The sequence below is a fragment of the Convolutriloba macropyga genome, chromosome 2 (assembly GCF_964194025.1).
Source record: "Convolutriloba macropyga chromosome 2, txConMacr16.3, whole genome shotgun sequence".
NCBI lineage: Eukaryota > Metazoa > Xenacoelomorpha > Acoela > Convolutidae > Convolutriloba > Convolutriloba macropyga.
In genome coordinates, this window is record NC_134469.1 from 36,947,853 (window position 1) to 36,966,012 (window position 18,160).

Below are 18,160 nucleotides of genomic sequence, written 5' to 3' on the forward strand. Positions count from 1 at the left end.
AAAAAATTTTTGTTAGATGTATTCGATATGCTCAAATGTCAGCAAGCACTGGAATTTTCGGTTTAGTTAACATCATCAATTGTATTTCCTTATGAAATTTTTCTTAATTTTGGTGTACATTTAGGGAAAATTCGTTTCTCAGATCGTAGCCAGCTTTATTTAAATCATTTAAGAAGTTCGTTTAATCTTTGTTTCAATAATGTACCAGAAATCTTGAAAATTGGTACAGAAAAATGTTTTTCTTTATGTTTTTCAAAGAATTTGATATAATCCTATGAAAACAACAAGGAGGCTCGCGTTCGCACATAATGTTCCCACCCCACTCATCCATATTTTTGAATTAATAGTCTTCCAAATGAGGAAGAGATAGAAAGCTTTCAAAAATTTACTTCTTTTTTCGAAAATAAGTGATGTATAAATAAAAAATTGCTATAAAGTCGAACCATTAAAAAAGTAAGCAATGTCGCTCAAGAGAGCAAAAGATATAATTAATTGACAGATTACGATTCAAGGCAAACAACAAAACAAACAGTAATTACCACTAAAACTCAACGTCTATTTTTTTTTAAAAAAAACCCTAAAACTAAAATATTAATCCTAAATGAAACAAATTAATTGTACTTCAATAAATACAGATAAGGCAAAAAGAGACCAGGTATCAACTAAGCAAAAAAGAGTTAAAAGACAACTAAAATTACGTTTATGCTTTTTTGAAAAAATAGTTTTCAAAAGTTTATCTATCGGCTGAAATTATAAAAATAGGTTCAATTGTAAATCCGTAACAAAACAAATGAGTCCTTGCGTTACCCTGAATATGTCCTACTACTTAAAAGAGAACGAAAAGTATTAACAACATTTAAAAAAACTTGCTAATATTCAGTGTCCAAGCCAAGATAATCATAAGCTTTTAGATAATCAAAAATTAAAAAGAATTAAACCGGTCTTTCTTAACGGCCGTGGGACTTATCTTCCTTTTGCGCTTTTGTGAGAGGACGCAAAAAATTGATCTTAGATATAGGCAAATATGCCAAAATCTTAAAAATATTGTAAGTGCTAATAGAATCACAGACAGAAAACCATTAGTTTAAGCACAAAAAGGACATCTATTAAACAGTTTAGTAATTTCTTACGGGAAAAACGACGTGTCGCTAGCTAATGAAACAGAGCTAACAATTGACAAAAATTAGATTAAAAGGGGGAAACGTTCAAAATATCACTGATATTTTTGTAAAGCAGAGATATTCGAACTCAAGGAAACCGCTAAACATGGACTGCAACCCTTAAAGAAGTTCAATCAAAATCAATAGGAAACCATTGAGACTTGCGATTGTCCATATTATTTCATACAACCACCATAGAACGACAATTATACGCAAAACTCAAAACATATGAAGTATGTTTTGCCGTTTCCTAAGACAACACAGTTAATGCTAAATTTTAAATAAATCAAAAATATTAAGTTTCATATGAGATTAACCTATAGGTTGACCGGAAAAATGAAAAGAAAGCAAAAAAGTAAAAAAAACAGTCAAAAGGTTGAAAAATAAATTTTTCTAAGAAAAGAAACATTTTGAAAGACAAAAACAATAACTTTCAATTAAAACCTATTGATAGGGTAAAACATAGTACTATAGGATGCCAATGAAAGTTGTCACAAGTGAGACCAAGGCATAGTTACAAAAAAAACAACTGAAAAAGAACTAAAAAAGCAATAAAAATCAAAAACTAATTTAAGCAAACACAGCTTTCAAGTCATAAGAAACATGTGATTTGAACTGAATATAAAATATGTTCTCAATTGGCCTCATTTTTTGTGAATAGTTTGCCTCAATTATATCTAAAAATCCTGAATTCATTCGAGTATAACAACATTACGATAATTTAACAAAGGCAAAAAAATACAGCTCCCTAAACAATTCCAATAATATTTATTAGAAAAACACATGATTAATCTAAACTTTCCAATGAACATTCATTTTTGTTCCACGCTAAAATTAGATTAATCTTGTGTTTTTACAAAAAATATTATTCGAATTTTTTAGGGAGCTGTATTTTTTTTGCCTTTTTCGAATTATTTTAATTTTGTTATACTCGAATGAATTCGGGATTTTGAAAGTACCATTCTTGCAAATAGTGCCAATCTTCTTCAAAAAATGATACTATTTGCAACTGTTAGCACAAAACGTAATTTGGCAAAAAATTCAGGAATCAGAAATGAATAGTTTTGGATAATAGAAGAGTTATATTAGACAAAACCGGCCGATTTTTGCTTCCGGAACACTCTGATAGGAATTAGAGGTATGACTAAACCTCAGTGGATTGATTGAAGATTGCTTCTCCGGATTGTAGCTGTGTTCTCTCGGAAAATTTAAATAAATTTTGCTATTGAAGCGTAATTGGAGCATTTTCGTTTCATTTAGGCTGAATTTTGAAAAACTTTCTTTGACTGATAGCCTAAATTTTGTATGAAACATTTCAACAACACTCATTATTAAATGAGAAAGAAACGTGGCTTGTAGAAAACTTATTAGAAACGCTGTTAACAGGGACCCTATTATTTATACATTTTGTGTTTGCTTTTAAAAAGGGTCAAATTGAATTTAATAATTGAAGTGCAAAATTCTTTTCAATGAGTGAGATAAGTCAAGTATGATCAAAATCTAATGTTCCAATTGACTTGAAATTTTTTGCTAGCCAGAGTGAGAAGGAATATCAACCATTCAAAACACCTTAGTGAGAGGAAGATGTGTTTTTTTGGCTCTGCTATGTGAAGTAAGAAGACATCGACAACACACAAAAACTTAGCAAGACAGGTCCTAAAAACAATCCAGAGAGTTGAGCTGTTATATAACTTGAAATTTTTTATTTGTACAGCAACATCAAATTGAGACAGTCTACAAAACAAACGGCTCTATATGCGCAAAATTGAACAACAAAATCTGAAAACGGTGAGAAACATTTTAATCCAGGTTATAGTGGTTTAAGAAGTATTAAAAACAAAAACACTTTGTAAAAAAAATGGCTTTTCGCGTTGTTAGAATGGTTAAACAACAGAACAACCTTGTGGTAATCAATGACAAAATAAAACAGAAGCAAAAACTGGACAAAGCTGGGGAGCCAGAATATCTTTGAAAACTAGCGGCATCAAAGTAGGAGAACCTCATAACTTCATGCCGAAATTCCTAACAACAACTTATCATGAAACGTCGGTATTCTTAAAAACTTTTAGCAGTTGTGATGGCTGGAAAGGAGACAATAGAGACAATAGAACTACAAATGAAGACAAGATTCACAAATCCACTTAAACATTTCGGGAATAAACGCTATCTCAGTAAATGAACTTAATAACTGAAAATTGGAGTAATTGACATCACCAAAATTAGGCCGTACAGGAACGACAACAAAAATTGCTGCCCTTGGGGCTAAACACTAAGACTACAAAAAACCATGCAAAGCCAAGAAATTATCGTTTTTGAAAATATTGGCATAAACAATCGCTATGAACTCGGACGACTAATTAAGTTTCCCATTCGTCCTTTAACTCCGATCTAAGCTTTGTTGTTGCCGAAAGATTTCCTGTCAATTTTGAAACCAAAAGAGTGAAAGTTATTATTGGAACATTTCGTATGATTTCGCTGGCTAAATATTTAAATTTTAAATCTAATTTACAGTTAGAGTTTAACTACGGTAGTTGTAGGTTTGGTTTTGTGTACCAGACCAACATTGTAAAAACTTAAAGTGGACAATTTGTCCGAGTTATATAAGAATTTCACAAACTGGATAAAGTTTCAGCTGAATAATCTATGGTTTACAACTATGCAGAACATATGAAGTCATGCAATTCGATGAAATGTTTTCCCCTAAGCTCTTAGAAAATTGTATGCCTTCTCTATTTTTAACCTATTTCGTTTAACTGAAATCAGTTTCTTGTAGTATTCTAAGAAAAAAATATTTTTAATTGCCATCATTAATGTTGCTGACTTTGGAACAAACCTCAAATGTTTTGCAGAAAAAAGTTAATCTCAGCAGCAAAAAAAATTGAAAAACTAAATTTTTTCGTCTGGAGTTTACATAAATGGTTGCCTGTATACCTGGATGTTGGTGCTTAGTTGTTCATTAGATCAACCGAAGGCGTACAAGTCTGGAACAAGACTTGAGTACATGCCTTCGCATCCGAATTTTTCCATATTGAAACAAGTAGGCTTGGAAATGTGCATTCCCACAAAATGTTTCGGCCCAATTCAAACACGTTTTTGACCTTATTGTCAAACAAATGAGGATGGAGAACTTTCAAAACTTCGATTATTTTTCGAATATAATTGTCACATAATATTAACACATTGGAAGACCGATGATACATGACACTCGGGAAAGTAAAAGACAAGAAAAACAACAAAGTCAAACAAAAACAACAAGCATTAATCACGAGCAAAACTCATTGTCTATCCTTTTTATTTACAAAAAAAACTTAATGAAAAAAAACACAATGGGAGTAAACAAAAACTAAACTAACCAAATGACTGGCAATTTACCAGCGAAGAGATGTGACCTGTATTTATTGAAAATAAACAACATGTAGACAAAAAACAAAAAGGCAAACTTAGAAAATACGTTTGAACTTTTGAAAACAAATTATATCCAAGTCAAGAAAACAGTTCACTACAAACTGAAACTATTCAATGGCTTTGTTCATGACTTCAAACAAAATCATTGAGACATTGCATTATGAAGAATTTCACACGACTATAAAAAGAACAAATACATGCAAAAACCAGAAAAGCATTTCAAGTGCAAGAAAACGGTGTCGAAGCCCATAACATCACAATCTTTTCATTAAAGTAATGAGTATTATCAATTACACCTTCTTTTAATGCCCAATAATGTGACATGCGAATTCACATTATTGTGCCAATAGTGCGATGATGGGACAGAACAGCAAAAGGGCCTCAGAAGTGGAATTTGTCAAAAAATTTTCAAGATATGAAAACTCGTAGTATCAACAACAAAAACCTTTTTTTAAATAATAAAACAGAAATTAAGACCAAAACGAAAGTCACTTAACAAACATTGCAATCTCTATGTGCTTAGAATTTACTAAAAGGAGGGAAAAAGGAGATTGAAAGGTGCAAATCATTTTAAAAAAATTCTTTTTACCAATTATTTCAAAATTGCAAGAGATAACAAACGTGAGCTAAAAAGAAAAATGCTTATTAGATTGACTTTTTACTGCATAGGAAGCCAATTGGACAACTCAATGATAACAATGAGTCAAAATACTACGAATTGACAACGACTACATGCTTAAATCAAAATTTCAAAAACAGATTTAAGTAAACGCTGTTGAAGACAAAAAACCATCTGCTTTCCGCTAGAGAATATCAGTTATGTTGATTGGTTTTTATCTGCAAGGGAATTTACCTGCTAGTTTAAAAGGTTTGAATTCATTTCATTCTGTTCTCTTATTATCATATACAAAAAAAACAAAAAAAATTGTTTCAAAAAAATTGTAGAGCGCGCAATTACAGTCCTAAGAACTTCTTCACTACAAAACTTCTCTAAAATATAGAAATGCTCTTCTTGCTGTTTCTCCCTTAAAACAAATAAAAATGCTCAAATTGTTTCCGAAACAGCTAAAACGACCGAAAATCGATATAAAAAAATAAATAATTTTGTATACTTTTCCATTTACATTACCTAAAAACCATCATGTAACAACTGATGAACTGAGATAATTAGATAGTTTCTTTAGTTGCCCTTTAGACACGAAATTAAAAATTTGGTCGATTGGACAAAGTAATGAAACTGCAAAAAGAACGTCAAATGCTGGCAAAACTCAAGATTTCAAGAAAAAAGAATAAAAATAACAATGCGTGCGAGCAAGAAAAATCATGCTCTTCACCCAGAAACACAATTTTTATTCATGTAGATTTTTTTAGGGTAACTGCAAGCTGTTTTTATTTGAAGGTTTAATTGAAATCAGATTTGCATGTAATTGGGATTAAAAAAATTCAAAAATAATTGAAAAAGTACAGACCCAAGAAAAACAAACCGAATCCTTCTTAATAGCACGAAAAAAAGGTGAGACCCACACCGACCTTCTTAGAAGCTGCGCGGGTGTCGAAAACTGAACTTTTCTAACTCGTTGCGTATTTTTTTTTGGCAAACGAGAACCTTAACATATCAAAAATAAACTATGTTTATTTTTAAAATATCGTTAAATTAGCGACCGACAGCAAAAATGTTATTTCAGAAATTTTTCCTTCAAACCAGAGACGTAATGAATTCATAACTGAGTTAAACAAGATTGTGCCCGCAGTTTTTTGTCTGCACTACCAGCCAAACTGAACAAAAAGGTCAAATAGGCATATGTGATGCCATTTTTTGGTGGAAAATAGAACAAAAAGGTTCCAATTTTTCAAAAATTCAGCTGAATATTCAGTCAAAGCAGTTGGTTCAAACAATTCCCTTCTATTTTTAAATGTTACACCAATGACAATTTTATTTGTTGACAATTTTGTCATACTTTCATCAAAAATTGATCAAAATTTGAGCCAAAATTACAAAAAATATGAAAAAACAACGGAAGTCAAGCTAACATTCACAAAACTGTAAACCTCCGTAACTCCTCGGAAAAAGCAAAACTAAAAAAAATCCTTTTTATTTGAAATTCTACGCTCGATAAGCTTTCTAATGATACCACTCACAACCCTGGACGATGATTATATCGATCGGCGAAAATTTACCGAACAAAAAAAACCAGCTAAATATATAGCTCCTGCCGCACTAAAGTGGGTCGGAACAACAATGAGAGCCTTTTTAACAGAAGGAGAAAGCTGAATTTTTCCAACAGACATTGAAAATTTTTCCTGCTCGCTTTATAAAGACGGGAGCACCATGTTTTCAAATTTCTGTGCTCAAGCTTTTAAAGGGGTGAAATACTAAACTATCTCCTGCCAATGATGTTTCTGGGACTCTACTTAAAATAATTTGTAAACCTCGACAGGGCAGATTGGTTATTTTTTTGTTTTTTTTTTTGCCTCCAAATCAGACTGAGATTGTTTTATAACCGATTGACATCAAAAGTATTGAATGTAACTTCAGGTCATTCTAAGCTTTATTTGATTGAGCTAAATTCGGATTAATCAACCATTCATAAGCTCAACTCTTTGAATGACAGAAAAGCGTTTAAATGCTCATGGCCAATTTTCATATTTTTCAAAATTTTGTTCAACATTTCGAAGCCGTTTAACTAATATCGAGATTAGAATTGCTAGGAGCTCAAGTTGTTCTAGCTGGTTTTCAAGTGTACTATCTCCGATCATAGTAGTATGAGAAGGGAGTTTTATACGAAGACACCGATGGACAGTAACAAGACACAAAATGCTGTATGCAAAAATTAACGATAGAAAATTCTGTTTTTCTTTTTGAGAGTTTCATTTGCTTGAAACTAGTTAACATTTTCTACAATACAAAATTCTTTGCAATACAAACTACCGCCAAGACTATTGATTGAACTTTCTCCTATAGAATAATTAATGCGCTATAAAATTACTCCTCTTTGTTTTACTTACATACGATGAACACATTGATTCGGAGGACCATTCTGCTTGTCGTTTTGGTTGTCGAATTCTCATTCTTGCTTGTTTATGTTCATAATTCATTTGAAGCGAAGTTGAATCACTACAGAACACTTTTTCAGTTAAGAACCGTTGCGCTCAATCAACAGTCTGACCAGTCTGGGAAAAAGTGGGAGTGCCTCAACCGAAATCGGGTGCCAAATATTAAATCTCACTGGGACGCACCATTGTACTCTTTTCCAAAGAATGAAGACCTAGTGTCACCTGTCTCGGCTAACCTCCACGCTTGCAATCAGGGAAACCAGGGTGACAATTTACGAGTTGTTCTAATACTTAACCGTCTCAAACGTCGAGATATGCGAGATATGATCCGGAGAACTTGGGCTAACTTCACCATCTACTCTACGAGTGGCTTGCGGGGTAACTGGACTAAACTATTTCTGGTTGGAAGGCCAGAAGATGATGGTGAACGAGACGCAATTGCGAAAGAAATTGATGAATTTGGCGATATTATAGTGGCTAATACATTTGAAGGTTGAGCTGTTTGCTTATACTTATAAGTTAGCAATGAAGAACATTTTCATTAAAGACCATTCTCGGTCCAAAATGCCCATGAAAAAACTTTCGCTCGACCCATAAAAGCATTTTCATGGACTTTAAGTAAGAAACTGAAATGCCTTATAATAGTTACTAAAGGTATCCCGCACTTGAATTTTTCAGTTTTTTCATAAGGTGAGGTCTCTAAACCTCGGAAAGCTATCGTTTGCAGTACAGCAAGTGATTACAAGGTAAAAGCCAAGTTTCCAAGTAGGTGTAGTTGCAGGCAAAATTACATGCAAAATTTCTCTTCAAACTAGACAACCCTGGTCGGAAAATTGTTTATGCATCAACTTTCTTCCAAAATCTTGAAAGATCTTACAAGATAAACTTTTTCTTGCAAGAATCTTACAAGATAAACTTCCTCTTCCAAGAATCGTACAAGATAGCCTTTTTACTTTCAAAATCAGTTTTCTGCATACGTCAGACAATATTTTTGCAGAAGAAAGGCCCCAACAAAAACCAATTCTGGTCGAAGAAGTGTTCATTGACTCGAAGTCTTCTCTGAAGAAAGGATCTCGAAGAAGGGTACTTGAAGAAAGTGTCCTATCAGTAAAAAGGTGTACCAGCCTCAAAATTGCTCCGCTGCCTGCGCAAGTGAGATAATTCACTTGCGTTTCGTGTGAAATTATGTCAACATAGAATAATTTTACTTTTCATAAGCTGGTTTTTTTATATTTCAGCTTCTTGGTTTGAGTCTTCGCGAGATAATTTTTTTCTTGCAATATCTTGCCAAATAATGATTTGCAAGATAATGAGATTTGGGTTATTAATAAATTGCGCATTGCACTCATTTGATAGATTTTGGCTGCATTGGCATCACAATATTTCTTTTAGTTGGGAAAAATGGCAAGAGTCACTAAACACATCACCACTGTTTGCAAAAAAAAAACGTTTTAATTTGGAAAAAAGTTAAGAGTTGACAGTTGACAAGTATCTAAGGTAAACCTAGTTAAAGCGGTACCAGTGCAAAACAACGCATTAAGTAAAGGAACGTTCCACAGCAAGAAACTGGCTAAATTTTCAAAAACCGATTGCTGATTTTTTTTCCAAGGGTGGTCATCCTCGGAGACGGAATCAATGCATGTAAGCATAAGTGCTCCAAGTGTCAAACTGGCAACAAAAACGATAACTGATCAGCTATACCCGTGGAGCAAACTTTGGTTTTACAAAATTTGAATTCTGATAAGAATATCAATTTCTTTGCATAAATGTCTTTTTTCATGACCTTTATGTGCGCCTGACTTTCCAATATGTAGCTTGAAAGAGTTGGGTAGAACACAGCAATAATGTATGAAAGGTATGTATCAGAAACCACCAGATCCACAATTTTTCTTTTCACCATAATGAACATCAATGTCAGCTGTTGGGTTAACAGACCACAATAGTTTGTTGCCTTAGAAAATAGAAACATGAAATAGTATTTTCTTTGGTAAAATTACATTTCATGTTGTTATCGCCATTAAATTGATAAAGAACATTTTAAGTAGCACCTAAGACATCAATTGTCAGTGAACGTTTTCCCAGCCCTTTTGACGCTCCTGGCAGCAGTTTCACTTCAATGAAATCCAAATTACGCTTATAAGCGCCCTCAACAACATTTTCCGTTCTCTCAGGACTGTTCAACAGCCATTTTCAAGTCAGAAATGTTTTCAACCAACACAATGTTTAGCATCAGCTCACAATTGCAAACACTGTGCTTTTTTTTCTAGATTTATAAAAGTGAACGATCTACAAAAATTTTGTTCTATCATAAAACAAGACAGATCAATATATGAAACAAAACAGGTTAACTTTGAATGAGAAAAAAACGGAGTTCATGGTGTTCAGGAATGAAAAATTGCCGATCATTGAAACTGTCGATTTCAAGGGACACCGATTGGAAGCATCTGAAAAATGTAGATATTTAGGTGTAATAATTGATAGGGAACTGACATACCAAAATCAACTAAATAAGGTTATCAGTAAAATGGCTTCAGCAATCAGATCATTATATTTGGTTCGTTATCAGGTACCGCTAAAACAAGAATAAATCTTTTTAAATCACTAGTTTTATCTCATTTAGATTTTAGCGCAATTTTTTTCAAAATTTACCATCTTACTCTATTGACAGAATTAACAAACAGATAAACTGGGGAATAAAAGTTTGCTTTATGAAAACCAAATACGATACTGCCAGAGATCTACTTCTGGAGACTAAAATTCTTCCAGCAGAGCTCCAAACAACACGGGTGTCTTTAAATAGGTTTTTCAGTATTCTCCAACAAACAAAAAATCGCTCTAATAAACATTTCAGATTTTTAGAAAACGTGCCTATTATTGTAAACAAAAGAACCCATAACCTTTTCTTAGAGCAAAAATGTAAGTCAAAATGGAGTAATGGTTCAATTGTTTGTAGCTTTATTCGAAAATGGAACACACTTCCAATTACAATTAAAAAAGAAACGTCGAAGACCAAACTTAAACAAAAAGTTACAGCGGAAATGCTTAAACGACACGAAAGAGTTCTAATAGACAGAAGGGTTGCAGGACTTAAACATATTTTTTATTAAATTATTTTACGAAAACCGAACCTTAGTTTGTTATAAACTAGAAAAAAATAATGTTTGATTAATAAATTTCTAACATGTAACATTAACCAAGTGGTTAGTTTAATTTACATGTTTGCAGATTAAAAAATAAAAAAAAAATGGGGAAAAACAGAGGTTTAATGTTGGAATTGTATTTATCATGAACCAACAAGAATAACAGGTTTTATTTATACCGGAATTAAAAACAATTTCATCGCTATACTGGGCAGTCGGCGAAATATCAGATCAAAAGATTAAATTTGGTGATTAACAGACTTTAAAAACACATAGAGAAAACCAATCACAAAATAAAATTAAGACTGCGACCTTTTGTGGTATTTTTGCCATTAAAATTGATATAATTTACTGAGATGCTTCCAAACATTTATCAATTGCCAAAAGAAAAACTTTCAAGTCTCTTTAATGGTTCTGGCTGTAGTTTCACCTTTTAAAAGCGACATTATGCTATTAAGGGCCCTCAACAAAGTTTTCAAGTTTCAATGAACACTCCAACAGCGATTCCTCTGTCAAAACTTTTTCAAACAAAACAAAAAATTAGCGTCTCGGAATTGCGAGCACAGTACTTTTTCCATTACCTCTAAATGTGGGTGACCTTCAAATGTCTCCTTTAAATTGAATATGTTTGAACGAAGGTGTAATGTATGAATGCTTTGTATCAGGAACTATCGGATTCACTGTTTTTCTTTTAACCGCAAAGAAAATCAATGTCTTAGCTGGACAACCGGTCAGGCATCTTAAGGACGATTTCTATTGCAGGTTTAACTGATCGCAATAAGTGCATAGAGATTAAATAATTAAAACCGTAAAAAGCTCTTTTTGGAAAATCGCGTTAAAACTGATATAGGACCTGTTCAGAAGCGCCTAGCAATATGTCAAAAGTCAGTAAAAATAATGTGAAAGGTATTATCGTGAAGCATCGGATTCAAAGTTGTTCTTTTTACCGTAATAAAAACCAATGTATTGGGTAAACTGAAAAGCTGGCGAAGCGAAACATGGACGGCTTCTATTGCTGGCTTAAATTTTTGAAAAAGTTACTCATAGATTAACCCAAATAAAATAACTGCAACAGAGTTTATTTATTATTATGCTTCGTTGAAATGAAATTATGCTCATAGGGGACCTCAAAAAATTTCTGTTTTCTTAGAACTGTCCAACGTCGACTCTTAGGTAAAAAAAATCGACAGAATTTAATATCGGCTCCCAATCTCAAGCACTCTACTATTTTTGTAACTTTCTCGCAAACAATATCTATGAAAAGAAATTTGTGGTGTGAAAGTGCTTTTCCGAATGAAATTAATGCTGAAACATCCAATTCTTATTTTTTTTTATTTGAGGTGATAAGTTTTGGCTTATTTTTCATGTGAGAAAGGACAATATTCTTGAAGATGAAAAGCTGCACCAATTGTTGTTTTTGTCGACGAACTGTTCACTGACTCGAAGTTTTCTCTAAAAAGAGGGTCTTGAAGAAGGGACCATGAAAAAAAGTGTCCTATCAGAAATTTGATGTCCCATCTTTACAATTACTTAGTTTTCTCCAGAAAAGTGAGATAGTTCACTTGCGTTTTTTATCAACTCTGTCAGCTTAGAACAAGTTTGCTTTTCGTTGGTTAGTTACGATAAACTTTTTCTTGCAAGATGTTTCAAGATAAATTTTTTGCAAATATCATGCAAATTCTTACAAGATAAACTTTCAGTCTCAAGTAGGGGTGATTTTGCATGAGAATTAAATAAATTGATAAGATAAAGTATTTTGGAAAATGATTTTGAAGCAAAGTAGATCAAATATTTTGTCAAGTGGAGACTCGGGGTTGCATAATTTCACTACCTATAAGTTCTTCCTGATGAAATCTGGAAAGAAATTTGTTGGCAATTGTTTTTTTTTCAAATGTATTTGTCATCTTAAACTTACAACTGAGTCCTTCAAGAAATCCGAACTGCATTTGAAATTTCGTAGATTTACCAGAGCTGAACTAAACACATCACCACTGTTTGCAAAAAAAACGTTTTAATTTGGAAAAAAGTTAAGATTTGACAGTTGACAAGTATCTAAGGCAAACCTAGTTGAAGCGGTACCAGTGCAAAACAACGCATTAAGTAAAGGAACGTCCCATTTTCAAAAACCGATTGCTGATTTTTTTTCCAAGGGTGGTCATCCTCGGAGACGGAATCAATGCATGTAAGCATAAGTGCTCCAATTGTCAAACTGGCAACAAAAATGATAACTGATCAGCTATACCCGTGGAGCAAACTTTGGTTTTACAAAATTTGAATTCTGATAAGAATATCAATTTCTTTGCATAAATGTCTTTTTTCATGACCTTTATGTGTGCCTGACTTTCCAATATGAAGCTTGAAAGAGTTGGGTAGAACACAGCAATAATGTATGAAAGGTATGTATCAGAAACCACCAGATCCACAATTTTTCTTTTCACCATAATGAACATCAATGTCAGCTGTTGGGTTAACAGACCACAATAGTTTGTTGCCTTAGAAAATAGAAACATGAAATAGTATTTTCTTTGGTAAAATTACATTTCATGTTGTTATCGCCATTAAATTGATAAAGAACATTTTAAGTAGCACCTAAGACATCAATTGTCAGTGAACGTTTTCCCAGCCCTTTTGACGCTCCTGGCAGCAGTTTCACTTCAATGAAATCCAAATTACGCTTATAAGCGCCCTCAACAACATTTTCCGTTCTCTCAGGACTGTTCAACAGCCATTTTCAAGTCAGAAATGTTTTCAACCAACACAATGTTTAGCATCAGCTCACAATTGCAAACACTGTGCTTTTTTTCTAGATTTATAAATGTGAACGATCTACAAAAATTTTGTTCTATCATAATGGGGTAAAACAGAGGTTTAATGTTAGAATTGTATTTATCATGAACCAACAGGAATAACAGGTTTTATTTATACCGGAATTAAAAACAATTTCATCGCTATACTGGGCAGTCGGCGAAATATCAGATCAAAAGTTTAAATTTGGTGATTAACAGACTTAAAAAAACACATAGAGAAAACCAATCACAAAAAAAATTAAGACTGCGACGTTTCGTGGTATTTTTGCCATTAAAACTGATATAATTTACTGAGATGCTTCCAAACATTTATCAATTGCCAAAAGAAAAACTTTCAAGTCTCTTTAACGGTTCTGGCTGTAATTTCACCTTTTAAAAGCGACATTATGCTATTAAGGGCCCTCAACAAAGTTTTCAAGTTTCAATGAACACTCCAACAGCGATTCCTCTGTCAAAACTTTTTCAAACAATACAAAAAATTAGCGTCTCGGAATTGCGAGCACAGTACTTTTTCCATTACCTCTACATGTGGGTGACCTTCAAATGTCTCCTTTAAATTGAATATGTTTGAACGAAGGTGTAATGTATGAATGCTTTGTATCAGGAACTATCGGATTCACTGTTTTTCTTTTAACCGCAAAGAAAATCAATGTCTTAGCTGGACAACCGGTCAGGCATCTTACGGACGATTTCTATTGCAGGTTTAACTGATCGCAATAAGTGCATAGAGATTAAATAATTAAAACCGTAAACAGCTCTTTTTGGAGAATCGCGTTAAAACTGATATAGGACCTGTTCAGAAGCGCCTAGCAATATGTCAAAAGTCAGTAAAAATAATGTGAAAGGTATTATCGTGAAGCATCGGATTCAAAGTTGTTCTTTTTACCGTAATAAAAACCAATGTATTGGCTAAACTGAAAAGCTGGCAAAGCGGAACATGGACGGCTTCTATTGCTGGCTTAAATTTTTGAAAAAGTTACTCATAGATTAACGCAAATAAAATAACTGCAACAGAGTTTATTTATTATTATGCTTCGATGAAACGAAATTATGCTCATAGGGGACCTCAAAAAATTTCTGTTTTCTTAGAACTGTCCAACGTCGACTCTTAGGTAAAAAAAATCGACAGAATTTAATATCGGCTCCCAATCTCAAGCACTCTACTATTTTTGTAACTTTCTCGCAAACAATATCTATGAAAAGAAATTTGTGGTGTGAAAGTGCTTTTCCGAATGAAATTAATGCTGAAACATCCAATTCTTATTTTTTTTTATTTGAGGTGATAAGTTTTGGCTTATTTTTCATGTGAGAAAGGACAATATTCTTGAAGAAGAAAAGCTGCACCAATTGTTGTTTTTGTCGACGAACTGTTCACTGACTCGAAGTTTTCTCTGAAAAAAGGGTCTTGAAGAAGGGACCTTGAAAAAAAGTGTCCTATCAGAAATTAGGTGTCCCATCTTTACAATTACTTAGTTTTCTCCAGAAAAGTGAGATAGTTCACTTGCGTTTCTTATCAACTCTGTCAGCTTAGAACAAGTTTGCTTTTCGTTGGTTAGTTACGATAAACTTTTTCTTGCAAGATGTTTCAAGATATATTTTTTGCAAATATCATGCCAATTCTTACAAGATAAACTTTCAGTCTCAACTAGGGGTGATTTTGCATGAGAATTAAATAAATTGATAAGATAAAGTATTTTGGAAAAAGATTTTGAAGCAAAGCAGATCAAATATTTTGTCAATTGGAGACTCGGGGTTGCTTAATTTCACGACCTATAAGTTCTTCCTGATGAAATCTGGAAAGAAATTTAATAGCAATTGTTTTTTTTAAAAAATGTATTTGTCATCTTAAACTTACAACTGAGTCATTCAAGAAGTCCGAACTGCGTTCGAAATTTCGTAGAGTTTACCATAGCTGAAGTTGTTTTGTGGAATTTGAATCTTTTTGAATTCAATCCTTATTGATTTCAAAAAGATTCAAAAGTCCACAAAACAACTTCAGCTCTGGTAACTCTGATTTGGCCATTCAGATATTGTCGGAAGATAGATTTGGCGATCAATATCCACAAAGACATTGTCATTTTGTCTGGTTAATTTTTTCGACAATAGTATGCATTTTCTGAACTCCCAGAGTTACCAACTGGACTTAATTTCAACATGGTAATTGTTTATCCTGCTTCAAAATGATCCTTGAACTTTAAAAAGCGTAGCTTTGAACTTTAAAAAACAGATTTTTGACACTTTTATTTTATGATACTTGCCCAGCTAATTTGATCAAATGCTCGATGATGAGATTTGTGGGTTTCCGATCACGTTCCACTGAAGAATGGTCAATTGCTTTATAAAGTATATTGCTTAAGCATGGTTATGCTAAATGATTTTTCATCTGATTTTAACTACAGAGTAAAATATGTGGTATTGTTTTAAAACATTGGCGTAATGAACATTATGCTATATTGGCTTTAATTAGCATGTGGTATTAGCATTTGACCTGAGTTCTATTAATTGATATAAAAAAGTTGCCTAGCAACTGTATAAAGAAACAGTGATGAACAGTAGAAAGATGGAGGAAACAGTTCAATATATCAGGATACTACAACACAACTTTGAAGCTAATCATTGGCTTGAAATTCGTGTCCTGTTTCTGTGGGAATGCCAAGTACCTTATCAAATCAGACGACGACACTTACATTCGAGTCAGATTCCTCGACAACCAAATTGAAGAGGAACAGACAATTCTGGACAAACAAATGGCATCTGGAACATCAGTAACTGGCGACAGTGGTCATAGGAGGTTGTATATGGGAGGCTGTGGCTACTGGGCTGTGCTCAGAGAGGGTCCCTGGGCTGTGTCTAAGACCGAGTATAGCGAAGATGGTCTTCAACATATCCAAGATTTTCTCATTTTGTTTTTTATCAAAGCGTTTATTTAACAATTGTATCTGTGCGACTATAAATAAACCAAGGCCCTCATCTTGAATGCTCTTCTATTGGCGCGTTCTATTTTTCTAGTTAATCTTAGAAGATTGATATCTAGGCAGAGAGTTTCAAAAAATCAATATATAAAATGAGGAAGACAAAAAGAATATTTCGAGCGTTCTATTTACGAAAGAGCAATATAGATTTGCATGGCACTTGTACCTTGTAATTGTAACCTTTTATATCAAGTAACGCTGTAATGTTGGGCGATAAACAGTTGTATTTTTGAAGACACAATTTTAAGACCTGGATTCCAGAGTGCCAGAGCATGATGGATTGTTTTGATTGTTGAGGAATTTGATGTTGCTTTGTCCCCATAAAAATATGATCGGTCAGAATTGAATCTACGGAATAATTATATAACTATATCGCCCGTTCAATTATTTGGAGGGAAGATGAGACCTTTATCCTGATGCTTTATCATAAGCTTCAAATATGGCTTGCAGCTCATTTTCAAGTCATTAGATAGAGTGTTTCTTGACTATGTTTCAACCCAGCAGATATTTTAAATGCTCCTATTTGGTGTTCGTTTATTGTACAGCCAAATTCTGATCAAAACTTTGGATACTTGAATGGCAAACATTTTAAAATCAGCAAACTTTTGTGACAAATTTGGCGAATGGGAGAAATTCTTGAAAGGTTACCCTCCTTACTGCTCTGGGGTGATGAACGTCATGTCCATGGATACAGTGCATGATCTGTCTTTAGACTGTCCTCATCACTGTATAGGACTGGATCCAGCCAACTACCTGGAAAATCAGATTAAACCCTGCTTTTACAAGTTTGAGGACACTTTTCTGGGGTCTTGTATCTTTCATACGCAGAAGAAGTTAACAACTATGGTATCCATGGAGAGAGAGGGTCGTGCGTACTACTGTTTTGGCCCGGAAGAGATGGAGACAAAAGGAGTGCCTAAAAAACACTTGATTGTTCACGGGAACAAAAGACCACGGCAGATACTGGCAGCTCATCAGTTTTATTTGAAAAGAAATTTGATTTAGTATGAATGATGGACAAAATTATAAATTACCGCGAATAATTTTTCGATTTCATCATTGTATGCGTTTGTGCTTGAATAATGGTTCGCATAATCTAACATACTTAGAATCAAGAATTCACGTCAATACCCGAAACCAGTTTAAAATTATGGTCTCATTTATAATCTTATTTGGCTTGTAAATACAGTTGATAAATATAAACACAGATAAATAAACATAGAATAATCGTACGTTTGAACGAAAGATCTTTATCGTTAATACCATGCAGTACCCTAATTAAACCAAATTTAAAAGTTTTCTCAGGACAACAGAAACAAAATTTACAATGCTTTTTCGCAAAACGCTGCAAACTTAACTCGCACATTAACAATAAATTTGCAAACTTAACTTGCAAACTCTCACATTAACAACTTCGGCAAAAAGATTTAAAAATAATCTACCAACGTAAACTGAATAAGGGCAATTGAAAGTTATGCTTCCCAACTGAGCAAAAATTAGAGAAAGAAAGAGGAAAACAATTGATTTGATGGGTTCATTAAAGCTTATTTTCCAAATAACAAACTATTGAAACGGATTGATAAAACTGCATCAAAAAAGAAAATAGAGTCAGAATACTATCG

General features: G+C 33.2%; 1 protein-coding gene across 1 annotated transcript; it reads left to right on the forward strand.

The window, feature by feature from the left end:
- Positions 1 to 7,375: 7,375 nt before the first annotated feature.
- On the forward strand, positions 7,376 to 17,724 carry LOC142335258 (UDP-GlcNAc:betaGal beta-1,3-N-acetylglucosaminyltransferase 7-like). Its single transcript, XM_075383678.1, has 3 exons — positions 7,376 to 8,111; positions 16,153 to 16,440; positions 17,182 to 17,724. The coding sequence occupies exons 1-3, from the start codon at positions 7,577 to 7,579 to the stop codon at positions 17,541 to 17,543; spliced, it is 1,185 nt and encodes a 394-aa protein (XP_075239793.1). The 5' UTR covers positions 7,376 to 7,576; the 3' UTR covers positions 17,544 to 17,724.
- The last annotated feature ends 436 nt before the right edge of the window (positions 17,725 to 18,160 follow it).